Consider the following 23282-nt stretch of genomic DNA (forward strand, 5'->3'; position numbering starts at 1 on the left):
TGGCCTGTCTGACAGCTGCTGTAAGACTCTAAATATCTGACTTAAAATTGAAGAAAAGACCCGTAAAAAAGCATGGAAACTTATGTTTTTTGTTTTTTTTTGTTTAACTGATTTTTTTTAAATGTTATTATTTGTTAAAAAAAAAAGTTTAATATAAATTATAAAAAGCACGATAGTACTTACTTTCAAGCTCCCTGAGGATTTGTGCACTCAATGTGCCTCACCTGCCAGTTTGATTTTAAATATCTATCTATCACATATCTAATCTAAAAGATTAGATATGTGATAGATAGATAGATATAGAACAAATTTGGTCTAAATTAGCTCTTTAACTTGTAAAAAAGAAAATGCAATAAATCTATAGAAAATTTAAATATGCAAATAAAACTGTCTGGATGCTGTTTTAGCTAAGTTCTTCCATTTTTAAGCTTTAAACAAAAAAAATTAAAGTTAATTAGTGCGGTCAATTTTGTGCGTCTTTAGTGCGTCAAGTGTGTAAATATCAACACGTTTGTGTATCAATTAAGTTAAACAATTTAAATTCCTAAGTAAAAACCTTGTGTCCTACGTGTCAAGTTGTCTGTCTTCAAAAAGGTTTAAAACTGTTCCAAAAATTACTTTTTGAAAAATTTTAGATATTCAAACTAAATATTTTTGATTGACGCATACATATTGATGTATGTGTAACTACAGTTAGACAACCATGTTCTTCAACAACTTTGAACATGTAATTTGAACTAAATAATACACATTATTATCTTCAACAAAAAACGACATCAGTTTTTTTTTCCTTCTTTAAAATATAGTTCCAACAGTTCCAGCTAAAGGCAGGGTTAACATAATGTTGTATTTTATGTGTATCCTTAAATACTAAAGAAAGCAGGGGGCCTTTTTGAAGTAATAAATCCCCCATCTATCCAGCCAGGGGTTCTCACTCGTAGTACCTCTGAACACAGACCTCTGCTGTGATGTGGATAAATGTCCTCGCACTAAGAAAATATGAGAAAGCCTGGGAGGACCCATGGGACAGAAAAGAGAAGGGTGGAGGTGTCTGCTGCAGCCAAAAGCATTAAGCTATGATTTACACCCCCGTGGTTTGCTGTCTGTTCTCCCCATAGAGAAGTCGTTGGCAACGGGTCACAGGACTTCAAAAAATAACATTTGGTTTTTCTAACCTCTCTAATGCACACAATTTCATGGAACCTTAAAACTCTGTGTTGGGGCCAGGTAAGCTCTCATTTTTCTCTCTCTTACTCACACACATGCCTGAGTCTCATTCATCCTGCACACACAATTAGCACATGAGGGCAGAGCATGAAAGGGAAAGTAAAGTGCATCCTGATGGCTCGGGTCATTTGGGACAAAGTACAAGAAACACTAAAACACAGAGTAATGTAAGTGCTCCCTCCTCCATATTCAGACACGGAGTCGAACGCGGCGAAGCCATGTGACCACCGTGTTAACATGTGTATTTTCGGTGTGCATTTTAATGGTGAAACGGCGGTACCTCTCATGTAGTAGCAGTCTCCAGACTCCAGCGGCACCATCAGGCCAGGTGTGTGGATGTCCCAGGCTACCTTCAGCCCAATCCTCCAGCACGTTTTCTCGCCGGTGCCTCCTTCACTGCTCTCCCCTGTCAGTCATACACAGCTCAGTGCACTTGTATTGTATTTACCTTACATTTTCTGTGCTGCGATATTGTTACTTCATTTTGGAAAGGCATACACAATATATACTCTTTTTCTATTATTATTATTTTTATGTCTGCTAATCTTGGACTAATCTGATAGCTGTTTATTAACAAAGGGATAGAAAACAATTTAAAAGTTTAAGTTAAGTTTAAGAAGCAGCGATTAATTTGATCCCCCTTTCATCCCTCTGTCTCCAGAAAGTGAGAATCACTTAGTGTTGGAGCAAAGACCATATGTGTTGCTGTGGTTAAATCGGCTGTTAGCACAGGATCCTTGCTGTATCATTATGCTGTGCAAGAGGAAATAGTTGGATAAAAGCCCTTGATGTTGTTTAGTAAGTGTGTGAGAGTGTGCTATTGGAAAGCATCTAAGATATTCCTGTTGAAGAACCTGTTCACTGATACCACCTCGTCTGATCTTCTCTCTCCCTCCACTCTTACATGGAATACTAAGAAAACAAGATTTGGTCTGGCTGGCCAACACCCTTCAGCAAAATCAATACTAAAGACTTTCTGGGCCTCTCTGCCCCGTGGTTGCCTTTTCCTTTGCTCAGCACGGATAAATAGTAACTTAATTTCCAGCCATTGTGCTCAGAGAGCTAGCTAATGACAGCACTCCCAAAGGTGGAAGACCAATGGTGGAGGACCATAATATGTTCCAGAAAACACTCATCTATTGCAGATTCCTTTAGATCAGAGCAGCTGAGAAAAATGCCAACGTTTTTTTCTTGGGTCAAGGTAAAGCCTTAGACATGCACCAACAACGGGGGTTGATCCATATGAGTGCTGCAGGTGTTTGGGTTGTCCAAGCGCGTACAGGGTCGTAGACAGGAGTGGCTGCTGTGGCTGCATGTGGTAAGTGTGTTGTAAAGCATTTGTAAAGATTGTGTTCTTTGCGCGCACTTAGGACCTACGGGGGAAGGTGTTGTGTGGTTCTCTTATGTCATGCTGTTGTCGTTAGTAAAGTGTGCGCACCAGCTACTCATTGACCACTTGCAAATGCTGCACGCATGGGCTGTGCAGATGGCATGTAAGTGCTTGTAGGATGTACACAAACTATGCTGATTGTCTAATGTCCTCAAGAAGCTTACACTTATCAGTTGAACAATACTAATGAGCCCCTTGCACAGTACACAAGGTTTGGGGGGTTGAAGAAATGAAAATCTGTACAACACGCCTGCATCTAACCTAGTTCACTCTTGCTTACCCGTGCATGATGAGTGTTCACTCCAACCTGTCACTCACAGCATGCCCATAGAAAAAAATGTGCATAAACATTTTCTTTCTACGGCTCACAGAGGGGTCTATGACTTTGCCATTTCCTGTGGGCCACCTATGTGCCCCATGCAAGTTTCCTTTTTTTTTGTCCCCAGACACCCCATATTCACAGGACAGTTGTGACTAAGGCCTGAGGTAGAGGGACTGGTGTATTCAAAATTCCTAACCAGTTGCAATTTTAAGTCTTATGTAAGAGGCTGCTAAAAGTCAGATCCTGCCTCTGGGAATGCTCAGAGTAAAGAACTGGAACATAAATCTATGTCTAAACCTAACGGGTTCTTGGGTCAACAGCATGTATTTGTCTATCTATAAATCCTGGGGTTATTTTCATTTTGTGTATGAATGAATGAATGAATGAATGAATGAATGAATGAATGAACCAATCAATCAATCAATCAATCAATCAATCAATCATCAATCAATCAATGGAAGAGAGAGCTGTTAGACTGATTAAGCATTTCCAGGCTCTTTTCACAGAATCAGAGCTAAAATGACTGTGAACACTCTCCAAAGCATATCTCATTAGCAGGTGCTTTCCTTAAGAAGAGCAAACAAAGAAGGTTGAGCTGGACCGGAAATAAATGATAAATGTAGCACTATCCATAAAACAAATGCGTTTTGCTCTTAATCTAGCCTTTTGATGAATCAAGACTTAAATTAATTTATCTAAAAGATTCATAAAAGGTGGGATGAAACATAGGGCCTTTCTGAAAATCTCTGCTGAGAGTTTCACCTTTTGACATCTCTATCATGTAAATAAATACAATAAATATAAACATAAATTTTGAAGCTGTGAACATCCAAAATGACCTCTGTGAAATGTGTGCCATCAGTTAAAATAAATACTTTCATAGAGCTGCCTTGAGTCACGCAGTTCCTTTTTAGTTTTATCTAGAAAGCAAAGTTCCTAATCTCTCTATCAAGTCCATCACCAAATGCTATCAGCTCTCTCTGGAAACAGAGAGTGAATTCGGTAATTAGGAGACATCGTATCATCCATACAGTACAGTCTAGGAACACTTATCAAAGAAGGGCTCATTATTTCATATCAGATAATTGCACATCGATCATTTCTTGGGGAAATGATTTAGATGAGATGCAGTGTGTGCGATAAGGTCTGTTTGTTAGATTAGCCCATTGAGGGGGTGTTAAGAGCTCAGATTCAAATGTCTGTGATCTCCTGACGTATTGGTGGTGATAAGGTTGTCAGCAGCGAACCGGTGATGACATTTGATAATACCCAGACACTATCGCAAAGATGGATCTGATGGTTGCCTCACTAGAGGCCATGTCTACATCTGCTGCAGCAAAGCTATAGGGCCAAAACACACAAGGTTAGCTGCATTTGATCCATCATCAAGCAGCTGAGATAAGTTGATGGGAGGGATATTGGAGAAGGTGAGTCCTCATTTTGAGAGTTAAAAACCAAAGGATTAGCAACCTAAATTTTGACTAAAGGGTTAAATGAAGGTTTTTGAAGAGTTGAGATGCAAATTTATGGCCTTACCTTTGTCGTTATGATAACTATAATTGTAAACAGCCACTGGCGAATTAGAGATCAGGTTCTCATCATGGTGCCATCCAACTGCCATTTTCCCCATGCCGTAGTATGGCTCCTCTTTGAGATGGCTCGTCTTTGCTGGGTCCATGTAGTTCAGTAAGGTGACATTAAACTTGGCTGGACCAGTGCACACCTGCGGGGGAGTCAACTGAGAACAGCCCTGCCCACTTACAGGATCCTCTACATCCTGAATGTGGTAATCTGAAAGGCTGTGCTTGAGCTGCGCCACAGGCCTCTCCTGAGCCTCGATTTCCACACGTTTCATTTCTTTCCCACTGATAGGTTCATCTGCCCAACTGGGGCATTTTCCTTCTCTGTGTTCTGAAACTGGTGCAGTGCTGGTTTCACTTTGTTTGACTTTTGAGCTCTCTCCCTCCTCACTGCCAGGTTTGAGCTCTGCCTCCCAATCTCCTTGTTTTGAAACAGAGCAGCCTTCATCGCTGTGCTTTGACTCAATGTCCCACTCCTCGCTGTGCTTGGACTCTGTGTCCCCCTCCTCACTCTGCCTGGACTCAGAGTCCCCTCCATCACTGTTCTTGGAGTCTTCACTGTGTTTAGACTCTGTGTCTATCTCTTCACCCAGTTTCGCCTCTGCCTTCACGCATTGTGTTAGCTTGTCACCTTCTTTTAGTTGGGACACATCTGAGCAGAAAAAGTTGTTAAGCTCCCATAATGCTTTGCAGGCAGCTCTTAAATCAGGGTCACAACAGTTGTGTCCTTTGACCTCGCTGTCCTCACTGTGCCAAGGGAGAGCAAATAACCGGGTCTCCAGGTAACGGTAGGTGTGTCCCGGCTCTCCAAACAACGCTCTCGACACGGCGGTGAACACATCGCGCTCACGGACACGGACCAGATCCTTCAGGAGGCAGCCTTTCCTTCTGAGGGTGAGAAGAGCAGCTTGCACCCGGCAGTGGAGCTCAGTAGGCAATGAGCATGATCTCCGGAACACCAGGCCGGAATAACTGGAATCCCACTGGGAAACATAGTACACTCATGTCCAAACATCATACAAGAAACCCCCCCTCCCCAAAAAAACATCATTATTAACCCTTTAACATCCAAGATGTTGCTAAATAACACCTAAATAACACACGCTCTTTGACATATTGTAACTCTGACCATTTACGGGATCAACGTGAATCTGCTGATTCTGACGCGGAGAAAACTGGCTTTTCGTATTGGCTTTCCACTGTTATGCAATACTTAACGAACATGAAGTGTTGCATAACAGCGCACAGTCACTTTTCCCCCTTATACAATCAGCTTATTCGTCTTGATTGTTTAAGCACTTCACTGATGAGCAGTGTTGTATATCAGCATAACGTTGTCTTTCTCCCCTTCAAAATCCACTAGAATTGAAATAATTGCATCAACGGTTGAAGGGGCACAGTAGTTAAAGGGTTGGGGATGCACCCAATATTCGGCAACAGAATTTATTTGGCCGAATATTGCTAAAAAACAATGTTCGGCTTCAGTGGGAATGAGGCAGTATGGTGGCGCGTGGAGCAATGACGCAATCAACGTGCATCTGCAATCTAAAGCCTACTTCAAAATGTCAGCTGAGTGGAAATAATTCAAAGTGCTTGACAGCAATCGAAGATTGCAGTTTGCACCGGCTGTTAAACGAAATTGTCCCAAGGAGGTTCCTCGGTCAAAACCTTAACCACATCTGCGTTAATTGAGCATTTCAAAGCTAAACACCTGGAAGAGTATGAGGAATGCAAGAAAGATACGTCTGCGTGGGCTAAAAAAGAAGGCTAGCAGTGTTAGCAGCACTCCTTCCACGTCCAACGTGTTTGAAAAAAGGAAAGAATTTGCAAGGAATCGATGTTTGTGAAGGCATAGCTTTATATAAATGAAATGCACTAGCATACTTACTGGAATGGCTTGAAAGATAAAATAGAAAATAAACATTAGTTTTATTTGGAAAAGTTGTGTAAAATTTATCCTAGGCCACTACTGCGATATTTAAAAAATACCAAAAAACTCAAAATCCTCATTTGATATTCGGTCACTATTCAGTATTCAACCAAGTGTTTTCATTATTATTAAGCTTCGGCCAAAACGTTTCACTTGGCTGTATCCTTAAGTATAAGTAAAAGAAAAACTTGAATTATTTCAAGAAAACAGATGTAGCTTTACATAGATGTAAAACTGACTCACCAGTTGTTGAAAGCCTCGACTTGAAGGCCCCAGATAGGGGATTTTGTGGTCTCCCAACTCCCTTAATAGCCTACGCCTCTGTGAAAACACAGCACATGGAAATAGATTAAGAAGCAGAAAAGGTTTTGTCACCTGATTGAAGGGTCTATTTATCCTGAACCTTTAAAACACAAATAAACTTCATAGAAGAAAACATTTAAAAGAATTTGTCAGTCAAAAAAAAAAAAGGGAAAAGACAGACTCCAATTAAAGTCCATGGAGTTAGCTTGAGCTTTGTTCACATAAAGGCCATGATACAGAGGTAGAGCGGTCAACCTCTGATCGGAAGACAGCAGGTTGGGTTCAAACCCTGGCAGCCCATGTGTCAAAGAGTCCTTGGGCAAGACACTGAACCCCACATTGCTCCTGGTAGTTATAAGTTGGTGCCATTGTTGGCTGCCATCAGTGTGTAAATGTGTGTGTAGGCAAGTGAATGATAATGTGACTGTAAAGCTTTTCAACAAAGGTTGTGACCTTTTGGTAGTGTCCACCCTGAGACTGGAAGGTCGTGAGTTCAAATCCACAACCGAGTCATACCAAAGACTACCCAAATGGAACCCAATGCCTTGCTCAGTACTAAAGGGTTCAGACTGAGGGGTTAATGACAGCTAATGGGACTTTAAAGCACTATACAAGTATCCAACACTTACCTTCTTGTCTTTATAACACAGTCCATTGAACACCATAGGCTAAATTGTTTAACAATGTCTCATATTTTGATCATTTATATTAACCTTTTAAAAGTATCAAAATGTCTTTCATTTCTCCGCACATCATCATTGAAATAAATATGAAACCCCACGTAGAAAACTTGAGCTCTGTGATCTGCATAGATACACATTAATTTTCACAAACTTTCTTGTTTCAGCATGAGGAACGTAAAGTGTCCCCGAAACGCCTGTGTCTTTCTTTCATTCTTAGAGTTTTGGATAGATGGCTCCAGCATCAACAAGCTGAGCAGTTGTAACATTTTACGATGAAAAAGCAGTGTGTATATTTTCGTGACGTTTATAACATGCATCCTCACATTCTTCCTGGCTAATAATTGCCAAAGAGCTCTTATGGCGCGCTGCAGGGAATATGGAAGTCGGCTTTGCCAAAATATGTTCTGACTCTTAGAGTTCAACAAAACCTCCTGCTCATAAAACATTACACTCCAGTTATAAAAGGCTGTGCGTCCTGACTTAAACAGAGGATGGATCAAAAAGATGGCAAGCAGTGAAAGCATTTGCATTAAAGACAGGAATGAGGAAGAAAAAAAACAACAGGTCTGTATCAGAGAAGGTAGAAGTAAGAGGGTGTCTGGTTTGAGGCAGTTTTTCCTTCAGGGCTCACTCTTTACCTTAGGCTAAACAACCCAACACCTGCTGAAAGTTTTCTGAAAGAATGCAGAAGAGTGTAAAGGCCCTTCCAAGTTATTCTGGAACAAACACAACCAGACAGTTGGAACCTGGAAAACATAACAACATAAACTATTCATGGTCAGACTGCAGTCAAAGGCAGTGGGAGAAAATTGACAAGCTGACATATCCACTGGTGTCAAAATCTGGCAGGAGCTGGAGATATGGAGGTAAAGTCTGCTCTAGCAACACATCTGTGTGTGTTTTTTTACAGCAAAATCTACTGTGTATGCAGACTTTCCAAGTTTTTTTGTTTGTTTGTTTTTTTACTATGAAAATTTGCAAATAGGTAATGCCATTGATATCTGCTTTGAAGGGAAAAAAAGGTGGCTGAAGTCCAAGACACATTCTGTATATGTCCTTTTTGAATAATATGCTGCTAGTGTAGCATGTGTGATGCCTCAGCCTCAAACCAAAGCTGTCACACATGTGTCAAATACATCAGCTTACTAAGAAATTCCTCTGGGTTAAAAAAAAAAACATAAAGACAAAGGCAAGACGTTGTCAGAGCCTTTAGAAGCAGATGGACTTTCCAATATCAGTGCTGTGCTGCCTTCTTTAATTCTGAGGAAAACTCAAGAGGTGCAAGAAAGGTTTCCACTCAAGACCCCACAAATAAGATTAGGAATTTTATAATACTTCGCTGCAGCTATGTAAGTCTATCTGTGTTGGGGGATAAATCTGAAGTTTGTTTTTTTAATCTCTCTCTTCCTTGATGGGATTATTCTCCTCAGATGGACTGTTTTATCACACAAAATACATATTTGCTGAAGTCAAACTCAATTGGCTTCTTTTGATTTCAGCCAATAAGAGATATCAAACCTTGTACCATGTGCAGTATTTATTAATTAAATTTATTTCACATCTGGCAAAAGCTAACTGGACAATTTCTTCAAAGGGATTTTTATGGAGTTGAGTAATGTCCAGAATTTGACTTAAAGTAGCTGAAGGGGGGAAAAAAGACGGCAGTCTCATGCCTTTAGACCCCACAAAGGTTTTTTAAAAAATATGTCTGCTTTGATTACTAAGAGACAACAGAAGCTCTTAGACTTGTCAAGACTTAATATTAAAAATCACTAGATGCCAGAATTTTGGAGGTTAGTTCTAAATACTAAGCGCTACACCAATTTAAATCTAGTTGTCACATTTACAACAGTATCTGCAGTTAATCAAGTTTCTTCCAACTCAGCCATGTTAGCAAATGTTTTTATTTTGATTTCTCTAACTTGCCAAGCACCTTCGTAAATCCTAAAAGAATTAAAAACCAAATGTGCAAACATCCTGCAATTGTAGGAATTATGATAAGACACCACGGAGTAACACAGCGCTGCGTTTCAACAGCTAAATATAGGTGCTTGTCACCGGTTTCAGAACTGGTCAATCTCTGCAAAACAGAGCTTAAATCAACAACGTTGACGAGTTGGCCATAAAACATCAAATTCAAAAAGACAGGCTGCCCGCGTACATCAAAGGTGCTTCCTTCACGCTCTGTTTGGTACCAGATAGAGGAATATAGGAACCTTGTGTGAGGCAACATTGGGTGCATAGACAGACAAGGCCCCGCCCCTTTCCTCAAGTTTGCATGCGTCATGCACAAAAAGTCTTAGGATCAGCAAATAATACATGAAACTATTTCCTAAAGTCTTATCTGTGATGTAAGTGAGTAGTCTCTAAAATGATGCACAATTGACCAATTCCACTGAACAAAAGTTTGGGGTTTTGGAGTTTTATTTCAAAACATAGAAGGTTTAATACTAAGATCAACTACCCAGGCTGTATAGTGTTAAGTTTTGTGCTAATTCATTTGATTTAAATCACTCTAGACAAAAACAAAATAACAATAAAGAGACGTCAACCCGGGCTAGAAGTTTTATTTTGCTGCTGCTTGAGGCCTTCATTTATTTGCGGAGCATCAGCTGAGAGCCTTCAGTGTGATGGCTAACTGGGCAAAGGGCTAAATGGATAACTGGACTGTGTGGGAGCTGACCTGAGAGAGGGGGCCTTGGTAATGTGTAACCTTTCATCGCCTTACTTCGGCTCAGAACCAAACATTGAATTTGAATTGGACTCCAGGGCGCAAAGTTCAGCCGTAAGGCTCCATTTTTAAAATTGCTTCAGGTAAAATGTGATTTAAAGTTAATTTTTGTTGAATTGATAAAGCTGGGGTTTGAAGTTGCATATTCTCCTCCGCCTGTGGATTCAGTGTCATGATGGGTCAAACTGCTGTCAGGGGGAACAATAGATTCACATTTTCTGTCTTTCTCATGGAAAACTGATCTGAAAATGTTTTCTTGATCAATTGTCGATTCAATGCTTTGTTTTGTTTCATTTTAAAGTCCAACTCCAATTATCTCTTGAATTATTGTAAAAGCATTCCCAGCAGTCTTTAAATTTGGATTGTGCCGTTTTTTGTCAAAATCAAAAAATATAGGACATAGTTACTGCAGAGCGGCAGTAGTTCAGTCGAAATTTGCGTCTTAGTAGCCGCACTTAGCGGACTTTTGGTGCAAAGTAAGCCTCCCCTTACTTCCCATCATCCAACTGTTTAAACAGCACTAGCTTACAGCCCCTCACAACCCCAACCAAACACTTCCGGTGCAACAAAAATGGTGAGCAATACTGGAGCTATCCAGATGTACAGTTTTAAACCAAATGCCAGCTCAGACGAGAAAAACAAAGACATACATGGATCTAGTCATTGGATCAGAGTAGGGCTGCACGATATGCGATATTAGTTATCAACATTGCGATGACGATATAACTTGCGATACATGAACAAATAGCAAAACAACCAAAAACATGAATTCCTTTTTACTGAAACACCTTAATTTAAATAAGACTCAACATAACTTAAATTATAGTCCAAAAAACCTTGGTCTACATAGGAGGCAAACATCTAAGATAAAAGGGCTCCATCCGATTGGTCGAGTGCATTACTGGATTTATTTGATTTGTTAAATGCTTCAAGCCGCCATAAGATTGTTTTAGCACATTTAAGGTAACCATTTATTGCAATTTTCATCGTCTTTTGGGATTTGCGTATTGCACAGCATGATATTGCGATAACGATAAATTTGCGATTTATTGTGCAGGCCTAGATCAGATGCATCAGAATGGAGCGGAGCAAAGAGCATGCGGCCTGCCCTGCCGACTGCAGCTTCTACGTCATAACTACAAGCTTTTTCAAATGGCATTTTTTCATCTGCTCCTGATTCACAACAATTTGAAATACACTGAAATGCATGAAAAAAAATGCCATGAGAACATGTTGAAAACACAATTTTCATCACAGTTGGTCTTTAAGGTATTACAGACAAAAACAAATGTACACAGGAAAGTGAAAACCAATGCTATGCAGTTAACCCCAGCCAGCATACATTTCAAATGCGTGAACCTTCAACATATATTAACATAAATGCTCAAGATATGTTCAGCGTCGGTGCCAGGGTGGGGTAAGTGATGACAAATGGCAGACAGGCTGGCTCCAACACGTTAATTGTTGTTGCAGGCTAAAGGCTGCATTGTTCATTTCACCATATGACAGGGCGGCAGGAGACATGATCATTAATATAAGACGATTTCCATCCATCTACCTGAGTGAGAAGCCCGTCATTTCAAAGGCTGACGCTGGTAGACCCTTTCACAGTCTGTTTATAGGACTGATCTCAGCACATTAGCAGAGCTGTGGGGAATCACTGCCAGTCATTAATCAGGTCTACAAACATAGATGCACAAGGCAACTTTCATTGTCACCAAGTATGTGCCCCCAGAGTACAAGAACCTTCTTAAAAGCACTCGTCCATGACACTGCTGGAAACAGTGTGGTGATGAGGCAGACAAGTGGACAGGAATTAACAAAACATGGACACACAAAAGTGGATTACAAAACACTGCTGAGACAACGAAATAGCAGCCTCTGAAAAAGAAAAAACAGAAATGGAGCAACATGAACTCCAGGTTTTATCCCTTAAAGAAGGTAAGATTTTGGACTTATTTGCACCCCACTGTCTCACCATCAGCTTTTTAGAGAGACTGCAACCAGACCATATGAAAACTAGACTGAGTGAGGGAGACGTCACCCATAGAAAATAACTTACTTCCGGTTTCAGAGAAATTAAGTAAATTCAGTGGCAATGTTTTCATGATACAGATGTTGGAACCGGAAATCGTCATTAGGCAGTGATTGGTTCAAGTTAATCTGACTCAGTATTTCTAAGGTAACCACTCTCCCTTGTCAGGCAAAAGCCTGCTGGAAGGCCACACCCCAACCATTTAAAAGTAGGAATCAATAAACACCTAGAATACTTTAAGTGTGACCACATACTGTCACTGATCCATCTGGTTGCTTAGTTTATAACTGGAATAATTTGCACCACAGAAAAAATATCGTACAAAAATTAGGATATGTTAGAAAAGTTAGCAGATATGGAGTCCCAGACTGTTCATAATTAAATAAATAAATATGACCTTGTGCCAATACAAAATCAACCAATATATCTCTCATAAATATATAAAAAGATCATGAAATTGTGAAAAACCTGCAAACAGATTTTAAATTAGCCAGTATATTATTAAATATATTTCATTTTGCTTTAAAAACCTGTTCATAATTTGAAAACACCATTTTAAAATATTAATTTTTAATCCTATTGAATATGATTATAATTCTATGGCTTTTTTCAGAACCTGAGATTTCAAAATCAATATTTTTATATATTTATGAGACATATATTGGTTGATTGTGTGATTGCACAAGGTCATATTTATTTATTTAATTATAAACAGTTTGGGACTCCATAAGCAGAGGTTACTGCTAATGGTTATTCTGAAAACTATAATGATTGAGTAATAGCTGTTTATTTCTTAATAGAAGTCTATGGGATTTTGGCTTTTTGGGACCAACAGACACTTCCAGTTTGGAACGCAAGACGGAAGGGGTCACTCGATCCAGTTTTCATATACAGTCAATGAACCAGACCAACAGCCCATGAAGCAATTTGTTTTGTAAGAACCTATTCCCTGAAAATCACTTTTCAATATTTTCTCCAAACATGTAGTGGTGTGAGGGTGCATGTGTCAGACAGAGGAAAAGAAGTATTGGACTCATCTTTTGTTTTTTACTTCCCATCTCTCTCACTTCATCTGACAGGCTCATTTAAAAGTATTTACACATGCACGAAGCTCGACTCAGGCAGGTTGGCACATGGCCACTCTGTTTAAGTGCTTTTCATTGTGTCTGTGGTGTCAACATCTATTTCACACTTATCTACACCTTAAAGGGGGAAAAAGATGTTTCTGTGACCTTTAGCTGGTGTCAAATCTGGAGGGAAGCAGAGAGAACGAAGACAAAGAGAGAGTGGAGATTTCAGAGATCTGCAGAGGCATGCCTTACATAACCTTTAAATTTATCTAGAAGAGATGGACTGAAAATGTGCTCCTTCCTTCACACTAAAGTTACATTTACACTGCCCTCAGCAAAGCACATTCAAGCGACCACTTCCAATGGAAAGTCAATGCAAATGCTTGTAAATACAAGTTCCGGGCTTCTGCGTTTGAAACTCTTGCGTTCATGTTCACGTTGAAACACAAGTTTCAATGACTGTTTTTTGGCTCTACGACAAAACACGCCATTGAACGCATAATAAAAGTTAAACCACGTTGAACTTTGACCAATCAAGAACTCGGTTTTGGTAGTGACATATGGATAGTGTCCATCTTCATTTAAGGAAGGGCCAACAAATTTGAAACTGTTCATCGAGGAAAAATTAATAATTGTGTCCGGCTGGAATTATATGGCACCAAGTCTTTCATATAACGGAATATGACTATGAAAGAAAAAGTAAGAATAAGAGATTTGCACCACTTCAACACTTTGCACCAAGTCTCTTCCAACTGTAGGTGGCAGACCTGTGCTAGTACAGAAGAAAATGAAGAAAAGAAGAATACCGTTCCTGCTTTTCTAGTGTCAACACTGTGGCCTAAACGTACGCATTCAAAAACCCGTGTTTAGCCCGTTCCTGAACGCACATCACGTGTCCGGTGTGAATGTGTCATAAACACTTCAAGAAGATAGTATGTTAGAAAATGATCAAGGGTATATTTAAGTGGTCACTTTTCCAGGATTTCAACTAGCAGCCTCACTGGCACAAAAGACAATGTCACATGACTATGAACACTTGGCAAGGACCACTGATACCCATTTTGCTTTAATTGTTAGTTTGTGGCCGGGCCATAAGGTTTCCATTAAGATTGTGTCGATCGAAAAAGCTTTTTAGTTTTCACCTTCAAATTACAACATGCTTTCATGAGGTCAGCTGCTTTCCATGTGGAATGGCCAGTTTTAATGTAGACGCATTCCCTTGGTATTCAGTCCGGGTCCAGATCAGTCTGAGGGAAGTCAAAAGAAAGAGTGAGAAAATGAAGAATAGAGGAGAGATGGGTGAAAGAGTGGAGTGTTGATTGAAGGACTGTGATTAGCAGTTTTGAGCAGAGCCAGAGAGGGCCAGAGACTTGTTCTAACAGGGTTGTCGCATCCCGAGGTGCAGTCAAGGAGAAGTCAGTGCTTTAGAAGCTCCCTTGCTTCTTCCATTTCTCCCTCCCTCCCACTTTCGCTCTCACCACCCGGCCACACTTTCATTTCCTCTCCAAAAAAAATCAATATATCCGTGCAAAGTGCAGCTTGGCCCATTGGGAGGGCCAACCAACTGCAGAAGCTGGATGCAGCATTTGCAGCAACAACGGTAGGCGTCCTCTGGACCTGTCCCACAGGCAGTGTCAAGGACAGACCAGAAAACCAGAGGCCGAGGCCTCCAGATTGCCCTTCCCCTTTCCATCTTGCCCTCTTTCTCAGAGTGTTTCTCTGCAGACTGGGCTTGACTGGCTCAGCGAGGCAGAAGAGATCAATATTCAGGTGGAGCGTTTAAAATCCCCAGCTCCAGAGGCTGGCGATAGGCTCTTTAGACCCCAGTAGACCAACACATCGCTCAGGGCGGTGCAGCAGCATGGATAGATGAGTGGGTGGTTGGTGGTCACACCTGGTCACAGAATGGTTTGTGATTCGCGACAGTAAACAATTCAATAGCATTTAGCAGCTCACAATGTATAAAAGGTGTAAGGCCAAAGCTTTCACACACATCGCCATTGTCTAAACACGTCACAAATCAGAGGGATTCCTGGTGGTCCAGCTGTAGAAAATAATCAACACATTGTGCTCCTTTATTTTTATTCTGAGACAGTCTTTGTGTTCCTGCAGCTGAACATCTTTATTTACAGAGCAAAGATTACCATCCATCCATCGTGAGGCGAAGACGGGGTACACCCTGGACAGTTCACTAGTTACCAACATTTTGAAAACTGGATGGATTTCTGCAAGGCGGTGTATTGGCTAGCACGGTCGTCTCACAGCAAGAAGGCCCAGGTTTTGAATCCCAACTGAGACCTATATGTTTGGAGTTTGGATGTTCTCCTCATGCATGCGTGGGGTATCTCCGGGCACTCTGCTTTCCAAACAAAGTCCCAAAACATGCTTCATAGGCCAAATGGTGTATCTAAACTGTCCCTAGATGTGCATATGAGTTTTTGTGTGATTGTGTTGCCCTGCATTGGACTGGCAACTTGCCCAGGGTGTACTCTGACTTTTAGCAAACCCACAACTCCGGAAGGGATTCATTGAGTTGGGAAAAAAGATGGATGGGTGTGTTATCATTTCTAACTGTACTGCTCTTCATTTCCATACAGTCCCTAATGCAGAAGAAGCATGAACATGACGCGGATCGAGAGCACAAGGAGGATTTCAGTCCCAGCGCATGTCTCAGTGTGTGAGTGACTGATCACAGGAAAAGTGGCTTGTGTCTCTAATCCAGTACCACTGTTAGATAGTGCAAAGACCCTGCTCTGTGTACAGCTGCAATGTCTGATCAAACCCATCTCTTGACAAGGAACCTCTTCAAATAACAACGATTTTCAGCTCTGTGTCCTTTCCACTCCATATTAGATCATCTCCTGACACGACCAAGTCTGGTACATCAACTGGGATGAAGGCGAGGCGCAATCCGACCTGATGGGTTGGAAGAGACGAGTAACTGAGGTGCTAAGACAGCAAAATCAGGTCTGATTGGTTGACACTTGTGACAATTGGCGCATGATTTATTATTACTTTATGCTAAGCATGAGATTTCATACAAAGTTGCCTGCAAAAATGCTACAGCTGTACTTTAGCATAACTCTGAGGTACATCTCTTTCATACAGTATATAATGCTAGAAACAACCACAGTTAGTTTTCGAAATGCTATAAATTTTACCGTAACTATATTATCACTGTGATGCAGTTAAAAGGTTAAAGCTTTGCTAACGAACTTTGTGAAAATGTATCCAAAATTTGGCTAAAAAGGTTAGAAAATTTGTTTGGTGCAATATTTATTATTTGAAAAAAAATGCTTATTGACTTTAAATCTGATGCTGCTGGAAATTTGCCTTGTTTGATGTTAATATTTAGAATTTAAAGTTAAATATCTCTTCGAATCATTTCACCTGTTTTATGTAGGTTTCTGTTGATTCTGCTGCTGAGAGCTGGATAATGACCCGTTAGGCGAGGGGCAGAGGAGGGGTGCATCCTACAGATCCCTTTGGATTTATCTGTTGGCCTATTTGTTAAAACAGATTTTTTGCATATGGTATTATTACCAAGCTAAAGCGATGGTCTAAGTTAAAATTGCAAAAATCTTTCAAGCCACTCGAAAAACATATGGATTAAAACAGATTTGATCAAAACATCTGGGACAGGTCTAATCCTTTCTCATGTAGTTTCTGACCCAGATAAAATGACATTATAATGTAATGGTAGATTAATATTGAATTGAGGGCTCAGTATCATGTGTGGCTGTTTACACAATAGCCAGACAGTCTTCCTGGAATTTCAAGGTGGATGAGTTTAGTATAACAGCTTTAAAAAAAATCCAGAAGTGCAACAGACGGCGCTTCTTTGTTTATTTATTTTCTTTCACTCATTCTGAACAAAAGGAAATATTCTACCAGGAGCTGAACGCCTTAATCCTTTTGACTATTCCTCGTAGTCTGAATAGTGACAGATTAACATTCTGGAGGTTTACAAACCACCCATTTAAAAGTCTAACTGCAGATTCCACACCGTCTGCATGCATTTAAATTAGGGGTTAATATTAAAGCTGAAAACAGACAAAAGGCCTGGAGATGCAGGGGGGATGTAAGGAAGTTGGAAGAGACTCAAGCTCAGAGCATCAGTGGGTCACAACGTCCCAAACACTCTGCACCACAGTTTCTGTTGATTTCTGCTAATTATTACAGCCAATCAGAGGAGTTAACAGGGCCGAGCCTGGCCAGACCATTATCCGCCACATTTAACAGCTGGCTGGAACTGAGGTGAATGCATTACACACAGCCCTCATCCAGTAAAAATAAATCCCACTGACATCTGAGGTGTACTTAGAACAAAGGGGAGGAGGGGGGGGGGATGTGAAAAATGCAGGATAGAGGGAGGAAGAAGTGGAGGATCTGATATTATGATGTCCAAGTGCCACCTAGTGACAACTCTTCCCCCTTTTCTAGTCTGCAAGATGTGGAGCGGTTGGGGGCAAAGAGCCGGAGGGGGGGGTTAATAATAGAAAGTGGCTTTCACAACAAGAACAATGCGAACGCCGGATCATCTTCAGGTGACTTCACTATCCGTGCCGTATGTCTGCGTTCAGGACTGCAATATTTTGTTGGAAATCTCCGGCCCAGAGCCTCTGGGTCTCCTCCCCTCATTAGGCCAGGTATAAATCACACTTTGCTGGTGACCAAAGGTGAGAAGGATGAGAGTGGAGGTGAGCATGAAATAATGCTTATGTCACGGCAGGTCAGCCCTCCATTATGGCTGTTTCAAAAACTATTAATCTTGCTTGTAGTCAGTGGCCTAGAAATAATTACTTCATCTAACCTATGTAATACAGCATGACCAGCAGTCGAGCCTGGTCAATTTCAGGCAGGGAGGGGGCAAAGTGGAGGTAGAGAGTAGTTGTGGGGAGAAAAGGGGGCAGAGCCACAAATTACCAGCCTTCTGCGGGCTCCTGGGTGACTGATGACCTGCTCACTTCCTCTGTGGCCTATTCCACTCTCAGCAGTGATTCACATAGATACAAGCACGTAGGCTCCGAAAGGCAGACTGTGCAGGAGCACACGCGTCCTCCATATCCACATTAATGCATTATTAAGCACAAACGCGTCAAGCGCGGAACACACAAATCACATTATTTTAGACAAGGGTTCAAAGCCCTTTCAAAATGAGATCAAAAGGATCCAAGAGACGGTAGAGAATTCAGTTTGTTTTAATTAGTACACAGAGGTTGCTGTAATAAAACAAGATCACTCACCGGCTACCACAGAAAGTTTTTTTAATACTGCATTAACGCCCAACAGGTTTCACCGTTTTCTGCCAAAATACCAGAAAACAGTGAATACAGCTAGAGTCAACTTTGTTTCTATCTTTTATGTGAAAATACAAAGAAGAAGTAACTAATACGTTCATGTCGTCTCACCAAAGTAAGGCTAGGTTTGAAAAACAAGTATTTTACGCACTAAAAGGCACACCTAAGAGCCTTTTTTTATTTATTATTATTTGTTTATTTTTTAAAAATGACAGCGTGCTTTATATTACTAACTGATTGTTAGAGAGCGCTCTGTCAAAATGTTTGGCTGGGTGTTTTGGTGAATATGCTAACGTTGTGGTGTTGAACTGTTTTTTGTTTTTTTGGGAGGGGTTTGGCAAAGAAAATGTTATGTTTGTTCTAAATGTAAGAGTTCATTAAGTTTGTAATGACATTTTCCACTTTGATCAGCTGAAATCAGGAGTTATCAGTAGAAGGTTTTGACAATAAAAACAAAACCTTTCAACTGATTAAATACTTTGCCAGCGAAACCGAACCCTACTGCAAAGCCTGTGATCTTTATAGCTAAATGATGCATATAGCCTTTAATCATATGGGATTCTACACATAGGGAATATCTGAGTTTTAACGGTTTTTTGAGTTTGAGCCCAAACTTCCATTCAAGATCGGCTCCTCAACTGCAGGTTGAAACACCTGCATCCGAGGATAAAGCCTGGTCCGTCGCCCTAACATCATGGCTGACATGAACCCAACCATGCCAGCTTCTGGGGAAAGCCACACGGAGAGTAAACAGATGAGCACTCAGGCTTCATAAACGTCATAGGAAGCATATATGGAGTTGCATAAATAAATGCAGCCCTCCAGTGGCTGTCACAGCTGGCATTGCAGGTGCAAATTTAATTAGTCAAGGTGAAGTCTCCCTTGTTGTCTGAGGAAAGGGGGAGTCCTCGCCGAGCACAACTGTAAACATGCGCTATATCCTAATCAGGTGTCACCACGGCGTTTGATCAGCCCGCAAAAACTTGTCACAAATCCCCAGCAGAGAGTAGGCCGATGGAGAGAACAAAGGAAAATAGCTGTCATAAAAGAGCGGGGCGGCGGTGGTGATGGCAATGGTTGAAGAGACTTTGCCCATTAGCAGTCTCTGTCGTCTGTCTCTCTCCAGTTTCCCTTTAACGTCTCTCCGCCTCTAGTTTTCTTTCTTTCTTTCTCTATGTAACTACCAACAGCGTACACCTTCCTTTAGTATCCCACTGCAGCTGTCAAGCAGATGCTTCACAACCACCAACAAGGCTTCCAAAAGAAAACCCCAAAGTGGTGTGCTGTTCTTGTTTACCTTCCAAAAAAACCACACGTGTACTGAGCTTGTTTTGTTTTTATCAAGCACCATTCTGGTGGTTTAGGTCCTCCGGAAAGGCATGAAGAACCGGCGGCAGGCATCCTTTGCTCCTTCCTCCTAATGCCTTCAGGCTGCATGGAGGCAGGGCAGGAACACATGTGCCATTAGATACTGTTTACCTTTCACTTGTGACGATATTGAATGCATTAGCCGATTGAACCTCATAAGAAACACTGGCGAGTGACAAGTCCCAACGTCTTTGCGACTACCATGGTAGCGGAGATTACAGGCTAACAAAGAGCAGACAGGAGAAAAAAATATTTAAAACCCGAATAGTGATACATAAATTAATTAAAGTACAAAAAAACAAGTGGAGAATTAAAGTTGGAACATCTGTCAGAGACTTAGCTTCCCAACGTAATACCAGTGTTAGAACATTTATACCCTTGAAGTTAATGATCCCCTCTTTAATTGACAGTCAAGGAAAACTGGCTGTGGCAGCATGCTGCTGAGCCACCGATAAGACTGGCCCTCCCCCCTCCCAAAAATCAAATAAAAAAAAGAAAACAGTTTAAAGAACCTTGGCACTAATCCCTATTGTCATCCCAGTGCAGCAGAAGGACTTACAAACACAGATAACTCTGCAGAAGCTGTCTATTTCTCAGGAGTTATGGGGACAGCCGAGCCGCTGCGCGCCTCAAATCAGTCACTCAGATTAGCTCAATCCCTCTGTGCCGTCAGTCAGCCGAGACACTAGCCTGTCACTGCATTTACATGAGTCCATCTCATATGTGACAATGCTTCCCCCCTTTCCTATGTGACAATGGCAGCTAGGAAGGGGTCCACTCGCTCACAGATAGCTGGAGTGCAGTTTGGTTGATGAGCTGTTGTTGGATTAAAGTCATGGCGTGCTCGGCGCTCACGTCTTCCCTGACAAACTAACAACAAGTATAAGGGGCCTTAACCCTTCGTTTAGGGTGCGGGATTTCAGTGTCAGCCACAACACACGCATACCTGTACTCATGTACTACAGAAGAACTTTTATAAAAACCTCAAAAGCTTTGGTTTAAAACTAAACTATATGTTATTGAACCAAATTATGGGGAAAGTGTATCATTGCATACTTACTGCTAAGTAAGTTAACGTTGAGAGTGTCAAACATGTGTTGCGCTAAATCTAAAAAGAAGTTTTTCTTTTTTGATACGTACTTATTAACAGATTCTTCCAAATTTTTCGTTGTTGCTTTATAATACACAAATAATTTATCGAACCAAAAAATGAGGTTGGTACCAAATTGTGGGGAAGGTGAATTGTTGCATCCCTACTGCACCAGTATGTTTACACTGAAACCCCATGCAAAATGTTGTTTTTAATGATTGTTTTATTACATTAAACCAGGCTTCGTACAAGCCAGCTGAAAGATTTTTAATTGTTTCTTGTTTATCGTCAAATTAAAATGTTTTTTTCTGATTTGTATTTTCTTTTGTAGTGAACAAATCATATATCAAACTGAAACAACATCGTGAAATCACAACCGAATCGTGGGAAAAGGGAATTATTGAATCTTCAATAAATACAGTGTGCCTCAAAAACCAGGGGATCAACTTTATTGAAGAAACAAAAATGCAAAAACTAAAGCAAAAATCAGATAAATAAATGGTTAGAATGCCGAATTTAAAAAGCTGTTAAAGAGTGGAAGTTTCCACTTTTAAGTGTGGCACATCAACGCACCAAAAGGCTCACGGTATGCCGACTACTTTTTATGCTTCTGTGGCTCACAGCACTTCAAACAGTCCTGAAACAAATGACAGTGGATGCCCTCTACATAACAGGGCCAGGGCAAGCATGACACAGGGGTTGACAAGTGAACCCTCAAACTCCCTAACCCCTACCCCAGCCATGACTCACACACACACACACACACACACCCACCCACACACACACACACACACACACACACACACACAAACAGTCCTGAAAACAGCCCTGACATTACCACTCTGCAGCACCTCCTAACCCCTCTTGGTGTTTTTTTTTTCCTCTTTCCATCTCACTTGAGACAACCCTCAATTCAGGACCATTTTAGCCAGCCAAGTGGATGTGACCCCCTGCCCCCCAGACAGGCTCATCTGAATAAACACAGTTGAAGAAGCAGGCAGAGGAATGAAAATCTGCCTACATTATGATAGGAGGAGAAAGGATGGGAATCAGCCAAGGGGTTCCTTTCTTTATGCACGTTTGATCAAGTGCTTGACAGCGCCGGTGGATGGAATTACGGACTGCTGCACAAAAAGTTGCGGTGTGGGCCTTCAGCGTGTGTGGAAACGAGAGCGTGTTTGTTCTGTTTGGTCCGGACAGCTGGATTTCCGAGGCCTGACAGCGTTAGGCTTGTGACGAGTCTGCGGTACCTCACCACCACACACAAGAGCCGCCTACCAGCTTTCCCAGTCCATCACTCAGGATGGGTGAAGAAAGTGCCGTGAGAAGAGATCAGGCGCAGATAAAAAAAATAAAATAAAAAAATGGAGGGAGGAGAGAAAAGAAGAGGAAAAAAGGGAAAGAGGGAGGGCTGGTCAGGGGTTAAGTGTAGAGAAGACAGCGATGAAAGGCAACTGTCATGCACCAGTGCTCGCCCAGGAGCACCTGTCTCCAGAAGAACATACAAAGTGTGCCGGTCACGTCCTGACAATACCCCCCCACTTTTCTACACACACCCTCACACATACAAGCTGAGAGGAAAGGGCTGATGCTCCACCACTGGAAAGGCATCGCCTGTCTGACAGCATGCCACTCAAGCTGTCGTTGGCTCATTCGCATATGCAAGAAAAAGTTAGACTGATGAAGAAGAAACAAAACACAGAGGCTCAGTGAAGAAATCACTGAGACATGAACAGACCACCTCAACACAGAAAGGTTTGCAAAGAAAACCCTCCACAATAGAGGTTGGGCCCACACTGTTGCTCAAAAGAAACATATAAATATTTCAGTTTGCAAGTTTCAACAGGAAGTCCAATGTACTACAATTATTTACAGTAAAAATATCAAAACCCATTACCTCGATTTAAACTATTTTAATAGAATTAACCAAAAAAAAAAGCCCAATTAATCCCTTTTTCCATTCTCAGAAAATAGTTGTCATGAGTTATTAACTGTCATAACAAAGAGAGATGGTGTTTAAGAGGTTTCTGTTGTTTTTATGTGTGAAAAATGACCCTCTTCCTGTGCCGTAGATTTAAACACACTTTCACTGCTTGCATTTATAGAACATATTTCATCTTGTCTAAATTAACATTTACTATTTACAGCTTCTTGTGAAACTGATCTCCTGCAGCTTTTGTAAATTAAAGGTTTTGGACTTTCCATTGAAACCAGGTGTAACCGGTCGGTGCTTTGACTTTATGAGCAGCGAGG

The 23282-nt window shown here is 41.1% G+C and overlaps 1 protein-coding gene across 3 annotated transcripts in view; it reads right to left on the bottom strand.

The window, feature by feature from the left end:
- Positions 1-23282, bottom strand: part of fto (FTO alpha-ketoglutarate dependent dioxygenase) — a 123272-nt gene that overhangs the window by 92521 nt on the left and 7469 nt on the right. For all 3 annotated transcript variants that reach the window (XM_011493353.4, XM_078945311.1, XM_078945312.1), the window contains exons 2-4: positions 6693-6770; positions 4476-5502; positions 1508-1633 (exon numbers count right to left, since the gene is read on the bottom strand). In XM_011493353.4, the coding sequence (XP_011491655.1) occupies positions 1508-1633; positions 4476-5502; positions 6693-6770 (1231 nt within the window). The remainder of the gene's footprint in view (positions 1-1507; positions 1634-4475; positions 5503-6692; positions 6771-23282) is intronic.

Source organism: Oryzias latipes, chromosome 3, assembly GCF_053564925.1.
Source record: "Oryzias latipes strain Hd-rR chromosome 3, Olatipes_Hd-rR_3.1".
In the NCBI taxonomy this organism is placed as follows: domain Eukaryota; kingdom Metazoa; phylum Chordata; class Actinopteri; order Beloniformes; family Adrianichthyidae; genus Oryzias; species Oryzias latipes.